The 26,569-nt window shown below is 49.7% G+C and overlaps 1 protein-coding gene across 1 annotated transcript; it reads right to left on the reverse strand.

Annotated features, from left to right (window-relative positions):
• Positions 1–785: 785 nt before the first annotated feature.
• On the reverse strand, positions 786–25,899 carry NME9 (NME/NM23 family member 9; the record flags this gene model as incomplete). Its single annotated transcript, XM_079795057.1, has 11 exons — positions 786–2,192; positions 4,062–4,198; positions 5,613–5,767; positions 6,709–6,801; positions 7,099–7,181; positions 9,587–9,662; positions 10,703–10,819; positions 13,000–13,071; positions 14,988–15,221; positions 21,412–21,448; positions 25,895–25,899. The coding sequence occupies 11 exons, from the start codon at positions 25,897–25,899 to the stop codon at positions 2,146–2,148; spliced, it is 1,056 nt and encodes a 351-aa protein (XP_079651183.1). The 3' UTR covers positions 786–2,145.
• Positions 25,900–26,569: the final 670 nt, after the last annotated feature.

Genomic DNA, 26,569 nt, shown 5'->3' on the forward strand with positions numbered 1-26,569 from the left:
GTGCCCCAGCCCTGCCCCTTTCCACTGACTCCCTGATTGCTGGGCAAGGAGGCACATGTCAGTTCCCAGCATGAGGGGAGTTTTGACCCATGACCTAGCTTCAGAGGAAGCTGAGGGACACCCCAAACCCAAGGGCCAGATGGGGCCCACTTGAGCCACCTGCCTTTGCCCCTCTGTCAGCAGCCTGGGCTCCTGACCTTGTCGGCCAGGCACTCAGCCCTCTTGCTGAGAGGAACCTCCCTCTCTCCATGGGGCTGGGGCTGCCCTCCACCCTTTCAGGTACTCACACCCCAGATAGCAGCCACCCTGCAGCCCCAGGGGGGTTTCTTCTGTCGGAGGAAGCCAGGCCCAGTCTCTGCCAAGGAATTCTGCCCGCCGAGAGTGGGCTGACACTTTAGCCAAGCTCTGGGCCCTTCTCTCCTCCATCTTCCACTACTTCCATTCCTCTGCCATGAACCTTCTGGATTCTGGGGAAAATGTCCTACTGTGTAAAGGAAGGAAGGGTGTGTCAACACTCCTCCCACTCTGGCCCTGTGACCCAGGGCCCCCCTTTTCTCCCCCGACCCTGCCACTCCCAGCCACTTCCTGGGAAGGCTTAAGATGGTCACAGACACCAACACACCCTCCTCCACCCAGGCTCAGTCCTCGCCTACTCTTCTCTCTTCCCTGCTTCATTTCTCGTCTCTCATCTCTCCAGTGATGGACGATCCTTGGCTTCCCAACTTCTGGGGAGATCAGACAGCTGTCAGCTGGGTGTACTCCTAAGCCGCTCATTCAGAGCCTAGGGCTGTGGTGATTCTCCAAGGCATTTGCCAGCTCTCACTAGAAGCTGACCTCAAGCACAGAGCAATTGAGTCCCCCTCTTGAGCCCACTCCCAAAGGGAGGAGCACATCCCCATGATGGGCTAGGGGTCCGGGGGTCTGCAACAGTGGGTTCAACTTTCTTGATGTGCCCTGTCAGGGAGGGCTCCGTTGTTTCCCACGGGGGCCTGTGCGGATGCTGATGAGCACAGTAGACAGCGTGTTTCCATCGGGAGGTGGCTCAGGTCTCCACTTTCATGCTGCTCGGCTCAGCCTCTGCCTCCAGTGCCAGCACATGTGCCCTATGCCAGAGGCTGCAGAAGGCAATGCACCTGTGAAGAGCAGTCTTCTGGGGGCGAACTGCCCGTTTAAAGAACTTCAAGTCAGAGGAGCAAAGTTCTCTGGAGAAAATCAGCAAATGAAAAGGAAATCGCTGACACTGGCCTCGTGATGCCGAAGAACACGGCCTTTTGCTCACTCCGAGAGGAAAGATGATGCCCGGGCTTAATGAATTTACAAGTAAACCAAAGAGCAAGCTGGTAAGAGGGAGTGGCTGTGCATGTTGATATTCATGGGGTAATAATAGTTACTTTTTACTGAAAACCGGTTTCCCTCGAGGGCACAACCATAAAGGGAGGGCAGAGTCAGGCAATTCCGTGAAAGCTGGAGGCCACCAGGTCCCCCGAGGAGCTCTCGGGTTTTAAAATTAGGCTTTAGCCAGAATCTAACCCAAAAAAAGTGGGGGAGGGGAGCATCAGGAAAATTAGATGATCCTGGCTCCAATGAAACCCAAGCATTGCTTAGGAGCACTCCGATTTACTAAGGACCCGGTGGCAGGCCTGCAGCATACGGGACTGCCCGTGTGGCGTGGACAGGCAGCATGAGGGCTTAAGGCTGGGCCTCACCTATCTGCCTCCAAGCCCGTAGGCCTGGCAGCGTCGTATCCAGTCCTGTTGCACTGCTTTCAGGTGCATAGTTACCAAGTTAAGCTCTGAAATTGTTTAATCCATAAAGTAGATTTATTCCAGTGTTTATTGGGGAAGTACTGTCCTGTGTAACCCCGTTTCCCCGAGACAACACAGCAGAGTACAACTAATGTCCGCTTATTTTGTAAAATTCCAGAAATAGCCAAAAAAAGAAAAGTATATGTGCTATATACTGTTTAATAAGGCAGGAAACTATATTTTATTATTCATGAAAGATAGCTAAACTAAAAGAAATTGGTGCTCAAAAGAGTAAGATCCGATTCTAGAGCTTTCCTTATGCGCAGCAGATGGGAGCGCACTGACATTTCACTTGCTGGCCACGCCCTGGGTCACGTGCTGCGGAGGCAGCGCATCCATCTCAGGGCACATCCTCAGGGGAGGGAAGCACCATTCCTTCCTCGGGGTCTGTGGGACGACAGATGCTCTGTAGGATCCCGGAAACACCCCGTCCCAGTCCTCTGTCCCACACACCGTCCACCAAGAAACAGAGGAAAAGGGGTGCTAGCTACATCACAGACAATAAAGTTAGGGGTCAGGGTGGAAGGGACGGCAACGAGAGGTCCTGATGTGTGTGTTAGGGACCAGGAATTAAAGAAGTAAGAGAATGAGGAACATGGGTTGAGCGCTTAATATGTGTCAGGCACCAGGCTAAGAACCTGGCACCCATGGCCTCCTTTCGTCTTCACAACAGCCCTATGAGGAAGGTCCTTATCACAGAGGTATTATGATGGGGCTAAAATGGGTCTGTCATTATCTCCATTTCACAGATGAGGAAACTGAGGACCAAAAAGGTAAATCATTTTCCAGAGGCTATTCAGCTGGTAAATAGTGGAGCCAGGATTCAAACCCTGGGTTACCTGTCTTCAGTGACCTTGACCCTTGCCCCTTAGCAGGAAAAGTGCTGGGTAAGTGGGAAGCACACTCTGCTCCTGACAACTAAAAAAGCAGGACACGTCAAGAAATGGGCGGAACACCAGCTCCCTGTGAGGCTGTGCGAAGCCCTGCCCGCAGGAGGCTGTGCACTTTTTCCCGGGATGTGATCTGGGCTCAGCCCTTCTGGAATTCTGTCCCCGTACTCAGGATCACCCGAGGCCCAAAAGTCGGCCTCATGATCTCCCAACACTCCCCAATGGCCCCGATGCGTATTCCCCAGCCAATTCGCTCTCCTTATACTTCAGTCTTGGACCTCAGGGAGACCTGCTTGTTTCCAATTGCCCCTCCGAAAAGGACGACCCCGTCCCATGACCCTGGGGACATAAGGAAATGCACCGGGGGCTCTGAGGGCGGGTGTCAGAGGAAAGCGGGCCCCTGCAGGGCCATGGCTTTGAGGAATCGCAACTCGCACTCAGGTGTGTGAACTCGGTACTTCCCAGGATTTCTCGACTCCCTAGAACCCATTGCACCCTCAGCTTGCCCTCAGCTGGCAGGGGCCACACCTGTCCTACTTTACCTTGCCCTCAGAACACCTAATCTTACTTGGCTGCATTCAGATCTTGAGAAAACGAGGAACATAGCAAACATTTAGGTAAATATATTAGTTAAAACCCAAACATTTGGGCACACACGGGTTATCACCATTTCAGATCTGCATGGGGCCTTCTCCCAAGAATCCCCTCCCCCCACCTCACATCCTTTGCTTTTCCCAGGATATTCACGCCCTGGTCCCTTCAGGCTCAAACTAGAACCGCAGACCTCGGCAGCAGGAGCAGGAGCAGGGCCAGGCCTGACTCTCCACGCGTGGAATGGGGTAAGTCCCGTGCGCTCTGGACGTCTTTGGTTTCTCACCATATTTGGAGGTGATGACCCAGTATGTTTTTCCCAAAATGTGGGGGCTGAGGGATACGAGGGTGACAGAGCGCCCTTCTGTGTAACCCTCTGCTCAGCGACCTCACCAGGGGCCTCGCAGGGGCCCGCAGAGAACAAGGGAAGTGAGGGGATGGCATCTGGCCACTCACTGGCTTGGGTGTCAGCTTCCAGAAAGTCCTATCTTCCCAGTGGTTTCCACAGGAAAATCCAAAGGAACTTGGCAATGAAAATACGGCTCCAAAGTAAGAATGCCGCAAGAAAATGTAATGAGATTTAACAGCAGCACTCTTACTCCGCACATTCAAGCACGTGAGGACTGCGGCTGCAGCTGTATAATGGCTCCTGTCTGAGCAGGACCTTACCAGATCGGAAACTTGGTTACCATGTGGTTATTATCTGCCCCTCCCCCCCCCCCCCCAATATATTCACTAAAGATGACTAAAGACCAAACCTGCCTGGATGACTTACCCAGAGAGGCTTCCGGGACGTGGTCTGCAAACGTAAAGCTGGGGAAGAGCAGAGCCAGCTCTCGGCGGGCGTCCTCTGCGTCCCGGCTCCCGTGGACCGCGTTAAAGGGCACTTCCGTGCCGTACTGAGCGCGGAGACTGGGAGCATTGGCAACATGGACAAGACACAGTTGTTTCATTTGAAGGAGAAATGTTTTGCTCTCTGGCAACATGGTCACCAGCTACCAATGGGCACCCTGCATTTCTGCGAAATGGCTTTCTCTCTGTTGGAAACGCCAGGAACAGCAGCCAGGGTGACAGGAGCGGACATCTGTCCCGTCAGGGCAGCATTCTGGGCACACTGCCTGGTACTTCATCTCACTTGTGCCACAGCCCTGGGAGGGAGACTCTGTTTGAGCCCCAGTTTCAGAATGGTGTGAGTCCTGGTGGAAGCCCAGGGGCTGGCACCTGCTAAGGGCTTTGGATAGGTCTGCAGAGTCAACCCCTCAGTAGTCCCATCAGCTAATGCTAATATTGCTGGGACTTCCTGTGTGTCAAGCACTGTCCTAAGAGCTTCATACATACATGGTGTCCCCAAAAAACGTATACATACTTTAACAGCTGACAGCTCCATTTTGAAAGTGAAATGTATTTTAATAAGCATTGCCTTTATCATTATTCAAAGTGTGTGTTACATTTTGGAGGGACACCCTACATATATATATATGCTCATTTAATCCTCACATCAACATCTTTGGCAGGTCCCATTATAGCACCCATTTTTCAGATGAGGGAACCGAGGCAGAGATTAAAGCATGGCCCAGGGTCACACAGTAAGAGGAAGAAGAGAGATTCTGAATTCTGTCTCTTAACCATGACACTCTATAGCCCCCTCAGATCCCCATTTTACAGATGAGAGAACGTAGACTGTGAGAAGGGACGTGCCTGAGAATGTGGTAACCTAAGCTTGACCACTGGGCTGTCTTTCGCTAGCCCAGGCTGCCTCCTATATGAATGTCCCTGGCCCCTACAGCTACCCGGTGCAACCTCGGTTACTTAGCCTCTTGCTCATTTCTTTCCTGTTGGCTGGGCCGCTCACAGCTTCAGAGGAAAGAAAGACGTGGTGCGTTTGGCATTGGTGGTGTCAGGCTAGAAACACACAGGGGCAAGGAGCAGACCAAGGACAATATGCAGAACAGTGTGTCACGCTCAGGACACCCAGGGAGGGGAGTAGGCGCTGAGGGGCTTGAGTGCAGTGCATATTTCTAGACCCCATCCAGGCTCTGACTTGGCTGGCCTGGGGGGGCCCTGGGATCTGTGTTTCCTGGGTGAGTGTTGCAGGTGGTCCTGAGACCACCCTTTGGGACCCTCTGGCTACAGGGAGAACAGTGAGGCCTGGGCCCAGCAGCGGCCTTCAGAATTGGGCAGAGGAGGCAGCAAGGAGGCAGTCACAGGAGGCATCAGAGAACTCTCTGTGTTACCCACGATTCGGGGCTGAGCATCAGGCAGGGCTCTCCGCTTCCCCGGATGCAGGTTCTGAGATGGATGTAGGGACCCCAGCTAGTGACATCACCTGTCAGGCTGCTCCCTCCTGGCCACGTGCGGGTCACAGGGCCCCATGAGGGCTCGCCAGGCAGTGGCAACGTCCTCGGTGTCCTCAGTCCTGGTGAGGATCAGGAGGTGGCTTGGCCCACTGCACATGTGATGTACCAGCTTCTCAAATGCCTCCTGGAACAGGGAGGGGAACGGCCCGAGGGTCAGCGGGGCCCGTCCCACCCACAGGATGGGCGGGGTCCGCGAGCAGCCTTGCCGCCAGCCAGCGTGCCGTGAAGGGCCCCCGGGAGGGGTGGTGGTGACGCCCCCCCACACCCAGAGGAACCAGGAGTAAGCTAAAGGCAGGAAGATGAGACTGGGTTGACTCATTTGAGGTTGAACATGAGATTGTAAGAAATTAGGTAGGGGCAGTGTTTAAAATCACATATGTGGAAATCCTATGGATGCTGGGTAACCAAGGGTGGGGTGTAGTTGAGACTTTTTTTGTTTCTTTGTTTTTTGGGGGGGGGAGGTGGCAGTACTTTAGAATCCTTCCTCTTCTTTCAAGTAACAGCTCTCTGGTTTTCCTTCCTGAACAGCCCTTCCCCCATCATTTGGCCCTAGTCTGGCTGACAACCCTAATGTCTGTCCACACCCCCATACCTCCCATGCACACACACCTCAACTAGAGGGAGGGCTGTGACCAAGGGAGGCAAGCAGCTCCTTCCCCCAAGTCCATGAGCCAAGCAGATGCAAAGGGAGGTGGCTGACCCCGAGTTCAAGGGCAGCACCCCAGCGCCCGAAGTGACTGCCCCTGAGGTTTCGCTCCTGACATTCCCTACCACTGTCTTGGTTCTTCTCCCCACCACCTTCTCATTCACCTCTTCAATCCCCAGAGTTACGGAGTATCCTTTCAATAAATCCCTTCTTTCGTTACTTAAGGTAGAGTCCAAATCTCTTCCTGCAGCCAAAGCACCTTCACTGATACAGCATCATTAGTGAGCCAGTTCACAGCCGCCTTCTGTTATATTCTTGTTCTTCATAACACTCTATTTTCTCCCAAACTAATAACCTGTAATCACACTCGGAAGAGAAGAGATGGGAGTGGGTTGGGCAATGGGAGCGGACGAGCTGACCTCTCCAGCTCTGTGTTGGTAGAAGAGTCGCGTTTCTGCCTCCGTCATGGTCCTCTCTTCACTCATTAAAATGTCAAACCCAGCTTCCTGGATCTGCAGAATATACACACACATTCTGAAAGGGTAAAGAAAGCCCAGATCCCCATCTAAATGAGTAGAAAAGTAAAAGATAATAGAAAAGCCAACATTAAAAGCAGCGGAAATCCTCGTCTTTATCGTATCTTTCCTGCTTAGATTTTTAAATTTTAATTTACTTACATGGAATTGGGGTTAAAGCTCCTTAAAAGCGTTCTCTCCCCACTAGGAAGGACACTGCTTCACGATGCCCACCCCTGTTTTCCACCCGAGGAGACCCGAGGACAGCCCGTGGGGTGAGTGCTGTCTCTGTACCTTCACGATAATCTCATCAGTCTTCCCGTGGCCGACTGCGTCTGGTTTAATGATCGCCAGGGTACAGGCCTTCTCCGATGAAGCTGTAATAAGCCAAGGTGGTGCTGTCAGGCGCTGGGCTCATCCATCTTGGAGGCTCTCAGGAGGCCGCCTGCAGGGACCACACAGCCCCTGCGCACAGCTCCCAGGGGCCCCTCGCCTGGCCTCTGGCTGTGGCCCTGCAGACCTGGACTCTAGTGGGAGCACAGGTCTGGCTCCAGACCTCAACCTCAGCCTGGCTGCGGGGGACAGAGACATGCCAGAGACACAGACCTGGGAGGGAGCAAGGGAGGGAGGGGGAGGGCATGGGAGGGGAAGGGGCAAGGGAGGAGTGGGAGGAGATCAAAGACTACCCAGGAACAGAAACCCAGAAATGGCTGAGAGAGGAGGCCTGCAGGGGGAGGAGGGAGGAGCCGGGGCAGAAGCAACGCAGGCCTGGCTACTCCTGTTCCTTCCTGTCACCCTCATGATTCCTGGCCTCTGACTGCTGACTACTGTGTTCTCTCACTCTGCGGGCTCCTTTGCCAATGCTTCTTTCTTACTTCCCTGGCACGTGGCCAAGGAGGGCTGTCCGGGGCCCTGAGTCCACATGACCCTTCAGCGTCAGCACCCACGACCAAGCTGCAGCTCTCTAGTCTTCTCTGCCTCAGTTCCACTCCCCCGGGGAGAAGCCCAAACTGGCCAGCGTGGTGTTCGCAGCTGAGGCCCCAGGCATAGCTCACTGACGCGTCCGCTGACTGGCTGCCTTTGGTCAGTGTCCATGGGTCCCATCAGCCGTGACGCTGAGGGAGATGCCACATGACCACGGTCCCCTGCTCGGCCGCCGGAGCTGTGAGAGCCCGGTGTCCAGTCATGAAATCTGTCCTGTTGTACTGCTGTTTGTATGAACGTGGCCTTGGGGAGCAACCTCTCCTCTCCACAGACTCTGTGTCCTCCTAGCCTCTTTTCGGTTCTCAACTTTTACATCAGTTGTGTTGCAATGAGACTTGACAATATCCAGAAATCTCAAAAAAAAAAAAAAAAAGCGTACTGCAAGGCGTGAATTGTTTGAAGCAACAACTCTACTCATTTTTCTGTGAATTCCACTTACAACGTCCTATGAGCACTTAGACTTTAGGGGACTCTTACATAAATGTCCTTTTACATTGACCAGGGAGTGAGATCAGCTCAGAGGTATACGGTGAGAAGAGAATGGGCCAGAGCAGGGGCCTGGAGAACTCCGGCTTGAAAAGGGAGTAAAAGAAAAGACGCCGGTGAAGGGGAGGCTGAGGAGAGGCCGGAGACGGGGAGGGGCGGGGGGGCGCGGGGACCGAGAAAGGCCGTGACCAAGAGAAACCAGGAGAGAAGAGGGTATGGAGAAGGAAGACATTGTGGACGTCCACGTCTGTAGGAAGGTGCCGCAGGACGTGACTGGGAACGGTCCCTCGGATTTGGCCTGAAGAAGGTCAGTGGTGCCCTGGGCAGGAGCAGGTCGGGGGAGCAGGCAGCAGCCGCAGGTGGGATGGCCCGTGGAGTGTGGACAAAGTTCCGGAAGCTCAGAGTGGGGGAGAGGAAGGCAAGGGCGAGGACAGGGTTTTGCATTGTTTTCTAGGCGGAGAGATTGGATTTGAAGGAAAATAAGGGGGAGGGGAATCACAGGAGGTAATCCAAAAAGGAGGCAACAAATGTGTCCTACAGAAGTCAAATGGACGGTTTTTCTTTTCACACTGGAACCATCCTGCTCTCCTAAACTGGGCCTCTTTCCTTGTTAGACCCCAACTCGCACATCCTCATTGCCCACACACCAGTACACAGCCTTTCTACTTCGTGCAGTCATCGACTCTTCCTTCTCTTTCCGGCGCTGCCCCTGAACGTAGGCCTGGCTTCCTCTGGTGCCTCAGTGGCCTTCCTCCTCCCCAGCCACGGCCTGGCTGACGGGCTTCTCCCCACACTGTCAGGAGGCTCGGGAAGACCTGCCGGCCGGGCCGGGTAGAATCCTGAGCTGTACTTGGGGAGCAAGGGCAGAGGGTGCAGGGCTGTGGGGAGGGAAGGTGTTCAGCTGACTTTCTGATACTTCAGAAAAAAAGGTGAGAAAAAAAAGAAAGAAACTTGCTCCTTTAGCTGAAATAAGGACTAAGGAAACATCAACATCGTTACTTTTACAATATCAGTGTCGATAGCCTCCACTTTATTACATGGAGCTCTTCCTGACGCCGGCTAATTGCCATGAAAGTCACACTTGCTCTATTTGAACATGATCAGAAAGCTGTGAAAAGCGCCCCAAATGCCATTAAAGGACCGAAAGGAGATATGAAATGATGCTGGAGGTCAGGTGACCGGAGGCAAAACGTTTTACTACTTCCCAGAGCTCAGGTGGCTCGATAAACTGACCACTCGTATATTTTTTAAAAACACATCAAGTCGGAGTCTGCTTTGCCTCTTTGGCCCTGCTGGGTGGCTGGGCACTCACCCACGTCTGCGTCTTCACCACCGTCCTTTCCGTGGGAAACGCGTTCCTCTTCCTCAGAGAGAGCCTCATCTTTGATCTGATACAAATTGGTCATGAGCAGAGGTCATTAGTTCATTAAAATGACCGAAAAACCTTCAAAAACCCGCAGAAACCCAAAATATAAGGTTCAAAATACAGAGCAACCAAAGGGCCAAGATGATCCGTCTTGGAAACCAGGAGGTCCTTGCTAGTAGCTGTGCGACGGCGCGGGGAGGGGGTGGTGAGAGTGTTTGGAGACAAGGAAATGCGTGCTGAGCTTAAGGCTCACAATGGGCCTGTTTTCACAAGCATCGAGTACACATACAGAGCTGGCAAGGGAAGGACTGAAATGTGAGTAAATATGAGGCGATTGCCCACACAGTGATCGTCTTTCTTGGGGGGAAATTGCCAGTTTCCTGGGGGGAAAGTATGATTCGATTCCCGTCCATTCTATAAAAACAGGACTTTGCCCTTTGGAACTGAATGTGAGAGCTGGAACGATGGACGCCGAGCAGGAAGGCTCTTTGGCAGGTGCTCAGAGCACCAGGAAGCGGCCCTCTCTCTGCCGCAGGCGTGCCGTTCTTCGGAGGCAGCCAGTTATTTATGAAAACTCAGCCCGTGTCATCGGGGAAATCATAGCTCAGAACCACAGGCTGTTTCCCATGGTCCTGACGGAGCTTAATTTCTAAGTTCAGGACACGAGCCCTCTGGGATCACAAGTAAGACTTTCAGGAATGCGAGGTGAGGGCGGCAGGTCACCAGGAGAGAGCTGGCCCTGAGGCTGGACTCCGCCTGCCCACTTCTCCATTCCATCCCTTTATTTTCATGTCTGACTTTGTTGTCAGTGATCCAGAAGCCCTGTGAAGAGTACAAGTAGGGGAGGAAGGGAGATGGATAAAGAAGGCTGAAGCGCTCTGGGTGAAGGGATAGCTCTTTAAAAGAAGGCTCCAGAAAGAAGATTCCAAAATGCACATGGCAGCGGGGCCCGGTGCTCCCCCTGAAGCTTCCAGCTGACGGGCCCAGGAAAGTTAGTGGGACGGGGAGGGCACGGCAGGCCTGGAGCACGCCCTGAGCTTGCTGCGTGACCGGTCTCCTTACCACTCTCCGTTCTCTGCCTTCAGCCAGCACCTTCCTCTCGGCCTCCAGCTGGTCCAGGATGGTTTTCTGCAGCAGGGGGGCGTTGGCCCCTCTAACCACAGCCACCAGTTTCCCTCCCTGCAACAGGACGGATGTGCTGCTCAAGCCCATGAAACCCAGACGCTCACCTCTTCAAGAACCAGTGGGAGTGTCCCAGCGCTTGGTTTAGGAGTGTGCCCAAGGTCACGGTCAAGGTCCATTGGCCCCAGGCCCACAGCCTCCATCCACTTCTCTGCCTTCTACCCCAGACCCTCCTTTCAGACTTCCTTCAGGGCAATGGGGAGTCAGCTAAGGGAGGGGCAGGGCACACTAGGTTGTGAGTTGCCTATACTTGGCTCATGCACTCAACACGTATCTATTAAGCACTTATCTGTCAAGCACCGAGACCCAGGCAAAGACTATGAACACTGAACACAAAAAGACACAGTCGTGCCCTCAGTGAGTGGGAAGCCGAGTGGGGGCAGAAAGGTGATCATCAAACAATTCCAATAAAACGAGGTCATTGCTTTAATGGGGGTGTACAGGATGCTTGGAATTCCAGACAAGACTCGATTCCCAACTCCATCTGGGAGGTCAGGTGGTGTTTGGGGTGAACCCCAGTTTTCTGCTTTCACTTGTTCAGCAGCGTCTATGCGTATGACTCAGAAAGGAGTAGCCGGGAGAGAGCAGTTCGCAGAGAGTGGGTTCCCCTCCGTTCCCATCCACCCCTGAGTGGACCTCCACAGTGTGAGAGCCGCTAGGCACATGTCCCAACACGGCTGATTGTATGATGCTTCCATCACTATGGGCTCAGCAAGCAGACCACTGTGGGGCGATCCCTTTCTGCAAATGCGCCCCATGTCAGTTTGGCTGGGGAGCACGCTCATCTTAGCTCCTTCCCACGTCTCCCTCCCGCCCACCCATGTTCCATTATATAACTTCAGTCTCCCTACTAAATCTCAAGGTGCAAATGTTTTATCATAAGCTCCCGATCTGTAATACTTGCAGTACTGAGGGGCCCAAATGTTTCCAAACTAAACAACCCTGGCCTGGCTATCAGGAGGCCTTGGGTGAGGGGGCGGGGGGAGGGGACACACACCCCAGTTTCCCAGTATAAGGAGAGGGCTGGACTGGGTCAGGAAGAAGATATCATTCAGTTGCCTTCGGTGCCCGTCAGGAGACCTAGAGAGCCAGGAGTGACAGTGGGCCCTGGGTGTATAGAGCATGGATGTCATACCAAAGGCATCCCAATTATCTTCAACACACTGCACCGCTTGGCTGTCCTCAACAGTCCCTCTCATTTCTGACTTTCCGTAAACGACCTTCACATTTTATGATTACACTAGAGGCCTGGTACATGAAAATTCATGCACTGGAGGGGGGGGGGGGTCCCTCAGCCTGGTCTGCCCCCTCTCACAGTCTGGGAGCCCTCAGGGGCGGGAGGCAACTTGGCGATCAGGGAAAGGCGGTGCCCCCATCACACCTCTGCTGCTGCCACTGCCGGCAGCGCAAGCCTCGGCCGGCCCTGGTTACCTGAGCCTTGGGTGGCCCTGGGCATCTGGGCAGCTGCCATCCGAGGCTTGCCTGCACCTTGAGCTGGCCTGGGCGGCTGGGGGGCTGAGGGTGGGTCCGGCCACACTGTGCACTTGCCGCCCCCCTGGCTGGACTGAAAGGACTGTGGGACTCCAGCGGCAGGTGCAAGGAGCGTCTGCCAGGCGCCCTCCCCGGCCCCCCGGCGGTGCTGAAAGGACTGGGGGACTCCGGCAGGGCTGAGGGGACTGGGCGCTGCCACCTTTGTGATGGTGTGACGGTCAATTTGCACATTCCCTCTTTATTAGATAGGATAAAGGTGCATGCAGAGCTCGTCTGCCCATGAAGGGTGCTGGGTGTGCTGGAAGCTCCCCTCCACGGAGCAGCGCATAGGAAGCTGAAACTCTGCTCTGAGTGAAACCTCAGTCGGGAGTGTCCACCAGCCCGAAGCAGCATATCAGTGACTCCTGTTCTCTCCCCTGCGGCCCGGCCGGAAGCTGCCCCCGCTCAGGTGACGTCCGGCTGGCCCGTGAGCAGGGCCCAGGCCACCGGGCCAGTGGGGCCCTGCATTACCAGGACATCGTCCTCAGCAAAATGAGAAAGGCAGTCAAGGAGAAACCACATCACGTGCTTGGATCAGTGTGACCCCTTGGTGACTCCCAGTGAGAATTAATGCCCGTGAGGCTCGCCCATCTGAACTCCAATGATCTGCAGCCATCAAACAGTCCTGGTTCTGAAAACGTACTCACTGCGTAGAACAGGAAGGTAGGCTCACACCTCCCGCGGTACTTTTCCAGGACGTCAAGACAGTCTGCCTCCGCCTGAAGGAAACAGCTGTCAGCGGGTCCCAGGCACAGCGGGTACAGGGGCATGATGTCAGGCACTGCACAGGACATCCACACGTACACTGCACTCCACACACCACACACGCCACCTATCATACACACATCACATATCACACACTCACACCACATATCACACACTCACACCACCTATCACACTCACACACCACCTATCACACACTCACACCACCTATCACACACACCACCTATCACACACACACACCACCTATCACACACTCACACACCACATATCACATACACACACCACCTATCACACACTCACACCACCTATCACACACTCACACCACCTATCACACACACCACCTATCACACACACACACCACCTATCACACACTCACACACCACATATCACATACACACACCACCTATCACACACTCACACCACCTATCACACACTCACACACCACCTATCACACACACACACCACCTATCACACACACACACCACCTATCACACACTCACACCACCTATCACACACACACACCACCTATCACACACTCACACCACCTATCACACACACACACCACCTATCACACACACACACCACCTATCACACACACACACCACCTATCACACACTCACACCACCTATCACACACACACACACCACCTATCACACACTCACACCACCTATCACACACTCACACACCACCTATCACACACACACACCACCTATCACACACACACACCACCTATCACACACTCACACCACCTATCACACACACACACCACCTATCACACACTCACACCACCTATCACACACACACACCACCTATCACACACACACACCACCTATCACACACACATACCACCTATCACACACTCACACCACCTATCACACACACACACACCACCTATCACACATACACACCACCTATCACACACTCACACCACCTATCACACACTCACACCACCTATCACACACTCACACACCACCTATCACACACTCACACCACATATCACACACACACACCACCTATCACACACACACACACATATCACACACACACCACATATCACACACACACACCACCTATCACACTATCACACACCACCTATCACATGCACTCCCCACAAACGTACTTCACACGCACCATGACTGCCCTCCCCAGGTGAAGCCCTGACTTGCTTTCATGCTTCTATTGTTTTTTCATCAGAATCATAACAACTGTCCTGTCAACACGTTGGCAAAAATTGTTGCCAGTCGTTCTTTTTTGAGGAATAAAATGAGGAGGAAACGATGGTTTCCCCTGCTCCCTACCAGCCACCCCTCCAGCACAAGGAAGCTCACTAAACCCTGCGCTGCCCGACTGGCAGCCTCAGGGGCGGGAGGCCTCCAACTGCGTGGTGTCTGAGACGCCTGCCCGGACGTTCCCTCCCCACACCCTGCAGAAGCTCCAAACCCACTCCCAAGGGCGGGAGGAGCCAGAGCCCTTGAAGTCAAACTTGTGGCGAGATTAGCGTAAAGCCCGTCTTCTGTGTTCAGTCTTTGAACCTCAAACCATGGAGTGTCTCTTGCACACGTCTCTGGAATTTATTCCCATTTCCATACATTAATCCAAGTAAGTGTTTACTCAACATTCCCCTTTGCGGAGCGGAGGATAGAAATCTTGAAACCCTGAGCTCTGAAGGGGAAACTCCAGAGTTCACAGTGTCGGTGAGCTAAGAGGGAGCACGCCTGTTGGAGCGACAGGTATTCTGTCCCTGCAGCCAGAGGGACCGTCAGTGAGGGGCTGAGGCAGCATGACTGATAAAAAACCCACAGTGGATGCCTCTTCAGTACTCTGAAAAGGGAGCTCACACACTCTGTTCCTGTGTCTAAATGTTTCCCTTTTCTTCCAATGCCGTGTGACCGTCGCCGAGAGAGGATCTTACCAATGCGAAGTGCAGAAGGTCCAGGCCAACCTCGATCCTCATCTTCTGGAAGAGGCTCACCACGGGCTTGCAGGGGCCGCACCAGCCCTGGTAGACATCGACCACTGCGCGGAACCGGGAAGGAAGCAGGCGGCTCCGTGAGCCCCCGCGTCCCTGTCCGGCAAAGTGTACACCCGCACATTCTGCCTCCCGCAGATGGATGTCGTTTGCAGGGACATTAGTGGTTGCAGAGATTTATTATCCCGTCAGAGTTTGAGCAAGTGTGGAAACACAGTTATCCCTCCTTCTTAGCAACTCGTTGTTCCGGATTCTAAACGCAATGAAGCAGTGTAGGGTGGGAAACCATTTACTTACCATGATCCCTTTGCCATAAGGAATTTTCAGGCTACATGCAGACCCAGCCCAGAGGGGCCCTCAATAAATATTTGAATGGACTGAAACCGTCTATTCTAAAAGGAAGAAGCCACCGTAGGTGACCTGTCAGCATACAATCAATTCTTAGCTTCTTTGATAATAAACAGAGCTTTGACCTTTCCCCCTGATGAATTACAAGTGACTTGCTTTGGGTAAAGGAGAGTTTTGTTCACTTTAGAAAGTCAACACTGTTCTTCTGGAAAGTGACTGTGATAGCGACCCAGGTGGAAACTTGGATACCGCAGTCTGCTTCGGTCCCCGTCTGTGCTGTGCGCCCGGGGTGCGTGTGAGGGAACCTCTCTTCTGCCTGCACCTGACCCAGAGGCCTGCTACCGAACAGTACTGACTAATTCCCCGAACAGAACTCACCAACAGATAGATGTTCAAGCCAGACCTACATACACAAAGAAATCACCTGGTTCTTCATGAAACTCAAGGTTATAGGAAAATGGTGATCATCGCAGCTTTTCTCTTCATGGTAAATCTGTCATTTAGCAATTTTTAAAAGGATGGATCTCAACAATTATCGTAAATTACCAGTTAGTCCTTTGGAACTGAGCATTTCCTCCCAAAGCTCCTGGGTGCTGATGTTGACCTAACATCAAAGAAGAACAAATACTGTATTACTGAGGGCACAAATGGGGAGACACTGATGTATTTGCTAAAGATTCCTCTCTCTCTCTCTCTCTCTCTCTCTCTCTCTCTCTCTCTCTCTCTCTCTCCCCCCTCCCTCCCTCCCTTCCTCCCTCCCTCCCTCCCTCTCTCTCGCTCTCTCTCCCTCTCTCCCTCCCTCTCTCTCATTCCTGTGGCTTTACAATAAGTCTTGGAATCAGGCAGTGTGAGGCCTCCATATTTTGTCTTTTTCAAGATTGTATTGGCTATTCTAGGTCCTTTGCATTTCTACAGACATTTTACAGCCAGCCTGGCAATTTCTGCGAAAACTCCTGCAGAGATTTTAATTGAGATTGCATTAATTCTGTGGATCAATCTAGGAAATAATTGAAATATTAACAACTTTGGGTCTTCCAGGCCATGAATATGCTGTTTCTCATCATTTATTAAATCTTCCTTAATTTTCTCAGCAATTGGTTAAAATTAGTTGGGGCTGGTTGGATTGGTTGGAGTTGGTGTATATATTTTGCACATCTTTTCTTAAATATATTTGAACATCCACATCAGAAATTGACAGTGAGTTTATGGCCATTTCTCCACATTTTCTATTATCTACAAAGTATTCTGAGTTATATCAAAAATTAAATACAAGGAGAAATACATATTATCCCTCTTTATACATAGTATACATTTTTGTATGTTTTTATTTTGAAACAATTTCAAACTTACAGGAAATTTGCAAGTACAATATAAAGAACTTTTTCTTCTTGAATTATTTGAAAGTAAATTATCAACCTAATAGCCCATTATTCCTACGTAACCACAATACAACCATCACAATTAAAAAATGAACACGTATATTATTATTATGTAACTCTTGAACTCTATTCAAGTGTTACTGATCCTCCCAATAAAGTCATAGTAGCAAAAGCTCTAATCAGAATCATGTGCCAGGTTTGTCAGGCCTCTTTAGTCTCCTTCAGTCTGGAATGGTTCTTTAGGCTCTGATCTTCATGACTTTGACACTTTTAAATACTGCATACTGGTTATTTTGTAGAATGTTCCTCAGTTTGAGTGTGTCTGGTGTTTCCTCCTGATTACAGTCAGGCTGTGCATCTTTGGATAAGTGGAGCTGGTTGGAATTGGTTAGAATTAGTTGGAGCTGGTTGGATTGGTTGGAATTGGTTGGAGATGATTGGATTAGTTGGATTGGTTGGAATTAGTTGGATTGGTTGGAATTGGTTAGAACTGATTGGAACTGGTTGGAGATGGTTGGTTTGGTTGGATTTGTTGGAGTTGGTTGGAGATGATTGGATTGGTTGGATTGGTTGGAATTAGTTGGATTGGTTGGAATTGGTTAGAACTGATTGGAACTGGTTGGAGATGGTTGGATTGGTTGGAGTTGGTTGGAGATGATTGGATTGGTTGGAATTAGTTGGATGGGTTGGAATTAGTTGGATTGGTTGGAATTGGTTAGAACTGATTGGAACTGGTTGGAGATGGTTGGATTGGTTGGAGTTGGTTGGAGATGATTGGATTGGTTGGATTGGTTGGAATTAGTTGGATGGGTTGGAATTAGTTGGATTGGTTGGAGTTGGTTAGAACTGATTGGAACTGGTTGGAGATGGTTGGATTGGTTGGAGTTGGTTGGAGATGATTGGATTGGTTGGATTGGTTGGAATTAGTTGGATTGGTTGGAATTGGTTAGAACTGATTGGAACTGGTTGGAGATGGTTGGATTGGTTGGAGTTGGTTGGAGATGATTGGATTGGTTGGAATTAGTTGGATGGGTTGGAATTAGTTGGATTGGTTGGAATTGGTTAGAACTGATTGGAACTGGTTGGAGATGGTTGGATTGGTTGGAGTTGGTTGGAGATTATTGGATTGGTTGGATTGGTTGGAATTAGTTGGATGGGTTGGAATTAGTTGGATTGGTTGGAGTTGGTTAGAACTGATTGGAACTGGTTGGAGATGGTTGGATTGGTTGGAGTTGGTTGGAGATGATTGGATTAGTTGGATTGGTTGGAATTAGTTGGATTGGTTGGAATTAGTTGGATTGGTTGGAATTGGTTAGAACTGATTGGAACTGGTTGGAGATGGTTGGATTGGTTGGAGTTGGTTGGAATTAGTTGGATTGGTTGGAACTGGTTGGAATTGGTTGGAGTGTCAGAGAAGCAGAAGAATGTTCCTCTCATGGCATCCTATCAGGTGACATACAATTTCCATCTCCCTCATTACTGCTGATGTTCACTTGGATCGCACCTGCTTTGGGTTACATGGAGGTTGAAAGGCAGAGACCTTCCCCAGGGAGTTCAGGTGGAGTAGGAGGAGGCCCTCTGTGAGCCTGCATGGGTGGCACATGGCGGGTCGTCTTAAAAGGCACTGAGGAATTGCCAGGGGCCCTGTCTGTGCACCCTCTGCTCGTGTGGTCCTTGACCCAGTGCGTACCCAGTGAGCCCTTTCTAGAGAGAACTTCCCTAGGTGCTTTTGAAGGCTGCTGTGCAATGCAGCAGCTCGTGAAGTTTATTTCCCCAAGATCGTTGAGAGGGAAAGCTCAAACGTCTGTCAGGCTCCTCCACTGTGAAATTATTCTCTTTCCCTTTGTAATTGGTAAGCATTTTTTTTTTTTGGTAGGGAGCTAGTTTGAAACCATATAAGTTAAAAGAACATGACAATTACCACTTATTTTTAATACAGGTAAGCTAAGGTCTTTGTCCCTTTAAAAGGGCTCTAAATCTAATATCTGCAAATACTCTATTAAAGCTCCATCTTTCTGAAAAAATCATGTTTTCATACTTTTTTGTTTTGATTTTTTTTTTTTTAAGAGAAGTCTTCTTGATGCCTTACATGAGAGAAGCAAGTTGGACTGATGTCATGCTGGGCCCACAGCGATAGTCCTGAGGAAAGTGACAGAAGGGTTCTGAGGAGCCCCGCCCCCACCCCACCCTCTCACAACAGTGGCTTTCAGAGGCTCTGCTGTCAGTGGCAACTGTCTGTGGGGCACACCTGTGACGGAGTGAGCCACACCAGCCGTGCCGCCAGGGCCCTTTGGACAGCTGAAGGATCTCCCTCCTCGGAGCAGGACCAGAGCAGAACAGTATGGGGAACATGCAGACCCCGTAGGGAACCAATGGGGAGTGTGTGGCACCTTTTGACTCCACTGTCTCTGGATGTCCTGTTATTTCTATTTCTATTTAGGAGGGACCCTAAATAGTCTTAGCCAGAGAGGGAACAGGGTTCCTGGGTTGGCAGACCCTAGAGCATTGCTTTCAAGGGGTTGACCTGATAGGCAACGTTTCCACAGAAGCCTCGGTGCACACCTTCTCTCCCTCCTCCCTCGGCACAGGGAGCACTTGCTTTGGAAGGCAGCTATGCTCACCACGGTACCACCAACGCAAGGAGCACTTACTTTGAATTTAACTCAAGAGCTCTGGGGAAACACATGAAAAAAAATTGCTAAAAAATGTTATTAGCCCCAAAGGGTATAAAGGTATAGACACATGAGACAAAACTTTTAGAGCCACCACAGATAGCATTCAGACTAGCCTGGAAGTGTCTAAAGAAGTTTTTGTTCTTTTGGTTTGTTTAAATATATTTTTATTGATTTCTGAGAAGAAGGGAGAGGGAGAGAGAGAGAGAGAAACATCCATGATGAGAGAGAATCATTGATCGGCTGCCTCCTGCATGCCCACACTGAGGATCAAGCCTACAATCCGGGCATGTGCCCTCGACCAGAATCAAACCTGGGACACTTCAGTCCATAGGCCGACACTCTATCCACTGAGCCAAACTGGCTAGGGCTTCTCTAAAGAAGTTTTGTGACAACCATTCTCTCTTCAGGTTCTGGGTTTTCCCTCCCGTTTACATAAAGGATATAGAGGCACACAGAGGTTGAGAAAATCATTTTTGCAGCAGTAAGTGCTAGGGCCAGGTGCTTAGAATTTGTTTACAGACAGAATGTGCGCAGATGGCAGGCTTCATAACTCTAGGCTGCTAGAACGTTAAGGCTGGAAGGCCCTAAGGGATAGCTCCCCTCATGTCGTCCTCTTTCTGCAGAGAGGCAGCTATGTGGTTTGTCCAAAATCCCGGAGTTGTCTAAGACTCAAGAACTGTATCAAGTTTTCAGGCTTCTGACTCTCGCCAGTTTGGCTCAATGGATAGAGCAAAGGCCTGTGGACTGAAGGGTCCTGGGTTTGATTCCCCGTCAAGGACACGCATCTTGGTTGTAGGCTCAATCCCCAGCCCTGATTCCCAGCCCTGGTTGGGGCGACTGCGGGAGGCCACCAGTCAATGTGTCTCTCTCACATCGCTGTTTCTCTCTCTCTTCCTCTTCTCTCCCTCCCCCCCCCCGCCCCCCCCCCCCCCCGCTTCCTTCCACTCTTTTCTAAAAATCAATGGAAAAAATATCCTCCTGGGATTAATAAAACAAAGCATTTTTCAGGCTTCCAGTCTAAAGCTCCTCCCTCCCCCACACCGCATGCACTATCCTTAGACTGAAAATGAAAATGCTTTCTCCCTTTTAAAAAAATCACTAGGCTTTTGAAATTCACATGTGAAGTGCTGGTGCCCCTGAGAACAATGAAAGTGAAGGTAGGTGTCTCAGGACCCTGCCTTCTACTCTCCAGGGGGTGCCCGTGGCCTGAGCATTTATCCTGATGGGCGGAGCTGACTCAGACATTTTAAAGTTTGTGTTAAAATGTACCCGTATGACAGATCATCCAGATGATCTCCTTATGACAAAGCACTCCCCCGGATTCCACAGCCCACGCCTGCACGTTTACCACAAGCTTAGAATCCCCCACGACTTATTGTCCAGGGCCAGGAAGAAACAGCAGACGCCGGCTTATGGATTCACTTATCTTAGGCGCAAATGAAAGTGAAGCACTTTCTATGACAAATGCACACACAGCACGTAAAATACCAAAACATACTTGTTGAGTAAGCAAATGATTGAATAGATCAGTCGTGGGGCCACTGGGTCTCCAGAGAGCATACAGTTACAAACTCAACAGGATCTATATCATATTCTCGCAGCAAGTTGCAATTCTCTTTCAACAATAAATATGTCACATCAAATTATATTGATCAATATTTCTTGGTTGTTTAGTTTTATTTTTAAAACTATAAAAGTGTTACAGAGTTTCAAGGCTGTATAAGCACTGTAAGCATAAAGCGCTTAAACCCAACGTTATACTTGTTTGTATTTAAGTGCACAAAAAATTGCCATCACTATATATAGAGAGAGAGTCCGAGATCTATACTCAGGTTCGAGAACACTGCCTGTCTGTCATATACTGCTGGCAGAGTATCACTTCTATACTGCACTTCCCGGCCACAGCACCCTCCTCATCCTCCAACCCCAACCAAGTGCTGGGAGTCAGCGCCCCTTGAGGCTTACCTGCAGGGCAATTTCCTTCTTCTTGCTGCCCATGGCTCTGCAGAGACAGAAGCCCGGTTATGCTGGCTCCCCGACACAGATCAGCAAGCCTACCTTAGACCGTCCACCCCCACCCCACATCCTCTAAGGTAAACATAAACGGCAGCAAATAAGTGCACTGATGCAAATGGACACCCCACAGTGGAAGCGGAGCCTGCAGCCCGCGGGGGTCATGGCTTGCAGGGCTGGGGTGGGGGCATTTACTGCGGAGCCCACAGAGGGGCGCCAGGCGATGGCATCCGGGCAGTTAAAGAATTCGGGTGAAAAAAGTCCACAGAATCCTGTGATTCCTACTGGTAAGTGTATTCCTAGGAAACGGAACCACCGTCAATGATCTTCGACAGGTACCCAGTCTTCAACGCGCAGCCAGAGTTTACAAGCCAGTCTTCAGTGACTCGGCAACGGTCGTCATGGCAACACAGACCAACGCCAAGTTAGCCAGGCAATAAACAGGCGGACATGTAAGCCACGCCCACTCTGGACCCAGCAGAAGGGCAGGTGGGCCCCCTGCCGTCAGAATTGGACTGAAGAAACACTCTCATTGGCGGAAGTGTTTGTCAGTATCTGGGGGATTTGGACCCACCCAGCAGAGACCGGTGCGCCTAGGTATTATATTACACAGTTGTGTCCCTGAATCCCTGCATCTCTTTCCCGGCCAGGGCTGGTCTGCACCTTTTTTCCTTTTTCTTTTACCGTTACTTAATGCATGCCAGACATTAAGGGTGACTTCCGTTTGTAAAGCCTTCCCTTTAAGACAGAGAATACAAAATTACAAATTCAAAATTAGGTATAAGTGTAAAGTGGAACAAATAGAAAGCAGTTACAAACATGGTGCAAGTAGTCTATACAAATTAAAAGACAGAGATTGTCAGTGGATAAAAACTATTCCTAACTGTGTGCTGTGAGAAATCCACTTTAAATATAGAGACTCAGATAAGTTGAAAGTAAAGAGGTGGAGAAAGCTATGCCATGCTAGTACTAATCAAAAGAATGCTGGAATAGCCTAATGACTTCAGGCAACGCAGAAAATGGATCAGGGATAAAGAGAAGGCAGGACATGATATTAAAGGGGTCAGTTCTCCAGGAAGACATAACCATACTTAACAGAGCATCAAAATACACAGAACAAAACCTGATAGAACTGCAAGGAAAGATAGATAAACCCGCTATTATAGTTGAAGACTTCACACCACTATTTTAGTAATGAATAGATCCAGCAGGCAGATAATGAGCAAGGATATAGTTGAACTGAATAACAACATTAATACATTTGATTGAATTCACATTTAAGCAATACTTCATCCAGCAACAGCAGAGTACAGATTCTTCTCAAGTCACATGGAACATTCACCAAGTTAGACCACAATGTAGGCCATAAAACATACCTTACCAGATTTAAAAGAATAAAAATAAAACAGAGTATGTTCTCAGACCACAATAGAATCAAACTAGAAATCAACAATAGCTGATGAAAGAAACTGAACATATTTAAATAAGTGGAGAGATATTCCATATTTGTGGATAGGGAGAATCAATATTGTTAAGATGTCAATTCTTCCCGTTGTGATTATAGATTAAACACAATTTCAGTCAAAATCTCAGCAAGCTCTTTTGTGGGAATCAACAAACTGTTTCTAGAGTTTATATGAAAAGGTAAGAGATGCAGAATAGCCAACACGATACTGAAGAAGGATAAGAAAATTGGAAAACTCACTCTACTGGAGTTCAAGACTTGCTATAAAGCTAGCATAAGCAAGACAGCATGATGTTAGTGAAAGAATTGATACATGGATCAATGGAACAGAATAGAGTTCAGAAACAAGCCTATACCAATGTAGTTAACTCATCTTTGACAAAGGGACGAAGAAAAGTCAATTGAGAGAGGAAAGTTTTTTTAAAAATGGTGCTAGAGCCTGGTTGGTATGGCTCATGTGGCTTCAACCCATGAACCAAGAGATCACAGTTCGATTCCAGGTCAGGGCACATGCTCAGATTGTGAGCTCAATCCCCAGTAGGGGGCGTGCAGGAGGCAGCCAATCTATGATTCTCATCATTGATGTTTCTCTCTCCTTCTCCCTTCCTATCTCTGAAATCAATACAAAACATTTTTCTTTTTTAATGGTGCTGGAATAGTTAGACATCCATTTTCAAAAGAAAAATGAATCTGGATGCAGACCTTACACTTTTCACAAAACAATGAACTAAAAATGGATCATAGACATAAGTGTAAAATGCCAAAGTATAAAAGTTCTAGGAAAAAAAACAGGAGAAAATCTAGGTGGTCCTTGAATTTGGCAATGCCTTTTTAGAGACAACACCAAAAGCATGATCCATGAAAGAAAAAAACCCACCATAAGTTGGATTTTATTAAAATTAAAAACTCATGATCTGCAAAAGACTTAAGAGAATGAAAAGACAAGCCACAGCCTGGGAGCAAATATTTGTAAAGCACATATCTGATAAAGGACTTCTATCCAAAATATACAAAACTCAACAGTAAGAAAACAAACAACCCAATTTAAAAAATGGTCAAAAGATCTGAACACATACTTCACCAAAGAAGATACACAGATATAAAGTAAACAAATGAAAAAGATGCTCAACCTCGTTTGTCATTAGGGAATTATGTAATAAGATACTGTTACACACCTATTAGAATGTCTGCTATCTCAAACTTATAATGTTAAATGCTGGTAAAGGCACAGAGCAGCCCTGGCCAGGTAGCTCAGTTGGTTAGAGCATTGTCCTGACCTGCCAAGGTTGCGGGTTCCATCCCCGGTCAGGGCACATACAAGAGTCAACCAATAAATGCATCAATGGGTGGAGCAACAAATCAATCTCTCTCTCAAGTCAATAAATAAAATTTTTTTTAAAGATACAGAGCAGCAGGCACTCATTTATTGCTGGTGGGAATGTAAATGATACAGCCACTTTGGAAGACAGTTTGGCAGTTTCTTGCAAAGCAAAACATGGTCTTACCATATGATCCAGCAGTCATGCTCCTGCATCTTAACCCAGATGATTTGAAAACTTATGTGCACACAAAAATCTCCGTGTAAATGTTCATAGAAGCTCTATTCGTAATCGCCAAAAATTGGAAGTAATCAAGATGTCCTTCAATGAGTAATCAACCTGGGCCACATCCACACAGAGATCTCTGTGGGACACAGCATTGCAAATGGGTCTGCTAGGTGCAAGCGGCGTTTGTTGCCACAAGACGGTGGTTACTCAAGCTCTTGAATGGTTTATAAAATTCAAACCAGAAACTAAGTGCCTGCCAGCACACTGAACGTTGGAAACTTTTTATTCTTTTTGAAAGGGTTAGATTTCTTGCCACATGACCTCTACTATAAAATGTAGCCACGTCTTTGCCAGACTAAACCACAGAAACACATTTAGGGGAGCCACGTGTCCCTAATTTGCCCGAGACCCCAATTTCACACCTGCTGTCCTGTGCGATTATTAATAGTAATCCTTTTTGCTTTCAAAAGTGTACAGTTTGGACAATACAGAACCTTTTCAACGTTCCCCAAATGGATCACCTTAGGTCACCCCAGCTTTTTATATCTTGATTTAATGAAATTTTCATCTTTGACATATTTTATGATATGGGCCAGTAATTGGATAGCTTTGCCCAAAAGTCTTGCCCTAGCCGGTTTGGCTCAGTGGATACAGCGTAGGCCTGTGGACTGAAAGGTCCCGGGTTCGATTCCAGTCAAGTGTACATGCCCGGGTTGCGGGCTCAATCCCCAGTGTGGAGTGTGCAGGAGGCAGCCGATCAATGATTCTCTCTCACCGTTGATGTTTCTATCTCTCCCTCCCTCTCCCTTTCTCTCTGAAATCAATAAAAATATTTAAAAAAAAAAAAAAACAACAAAGACATCTGCTTTAATTAGACCTACCCTAAGGGGAGTCCTTTTTGTGTTAGTTTTGCTTTGTTTAATGCAAAAAGTTCTAACTTTAAGGGTTACTACAGCGTTTCAGAGTCTAAAAGATGGGAAAAAACAAAACCTCTTTCTTCCTCCTGGAAGTCACATTCATTGCCACAAGGGGGTGATTTACTCAAGGGAAACCCTTCTGCAACCCAGGAACTTTTTCTTTTTGCTCTTCGTAGTCTTTTTTTAAAAAAATATATTTTATTGATTTTTTTACAGAGAGGAAGGGAGAGGGATAGAGAGTTAGAAACATTGATCAGCTGCCTCTTGCACACTCCCTACTGGGGATGTGCCTGCAACCAAGGTACATGCCCTTGACCGGAATCGAACCCGGGACCCTTGAGTCCACAGGCCGACGCCCTATCCACTGAGCCAAACCCGTCAGGGCCCTTCGTAGTCTTTACTTTACTTTTGTGCTTTGTTTTTAGGAAGAATGTACCAAGAATGCTTTCATCTCCCTCTCCTAATGTGCTTTTTTTATTGTCTCTTACTTATACTCTCTCGCTCACCTCATGGTGCGGGAGGGAGCTCCCACATCGCCCTGCTGTCTCCCTTGCTTCCCCAGCTGCCTCTTCATGCTCCACCCAGAGCCCTGGAGCGTGGGTTCCCACTCTGAGCACTGGACCCTGTGCCCTGGGGGCGGGGGGCAGCCACTGAGGTTTCTTGCAAGACACTGGATGTCTTGGAGCCACGTGCCATCATCGTGCGCGCTGGGATGGGCTCTAGGCACCCAGGCATTATCTAAGTGGGGGACGGACCAAGTGTGTCTCACTGCCGAGTTCTGGTGGGTTCTGGGTTCCTCAGGAGTCGGGACCCCAGGATCTTAGCCTGGTGTTGCCAGTCAGGCTTGGGTGGGATGGTTCTGGAAGGGTGAGCTGGGCCAGCCCCTCACTGCAGATAGGTAGGCCGAGGTTGGTTTTTCGAAGCAGGAGGTGTAACCAGCACCGGCACCAGGCAGTCCTCCCCAGGACCGAGGGGGAGAGGAGCCTCGGGCCTGCCCTTTGGCCCTAGCGCAAAGGCAGGGTGGCCTCTGCCCTGCATCTGCCAGCAGGCCTGAGTGCAGGAAGAGAGCAGAGTCCGCCTGGGAGCCAGCAGGGTGGTGGCGGAGGGCTCAGGTGACTTGCAGGAGCAGCGGGCCAGGTGAGAACCCCTGTGGGTGTCCTGTCCGCAGTGACCTGCTTGCC

Source organism: Cnephaeus nilssonii (genome assembly GCF_951640355.1).
Source record: "Cnephaeus nilssonii genome assembly, chromosome: 17".
In the NCBI taxonomy this organism is placed as follows: domain Eukaryota; kingdom Metazoa; phylum Chordata; class Mammalia; order Chiroptera; family Vespertilionidae; genus Cnephaeus; species Cnephaeus nilssonii.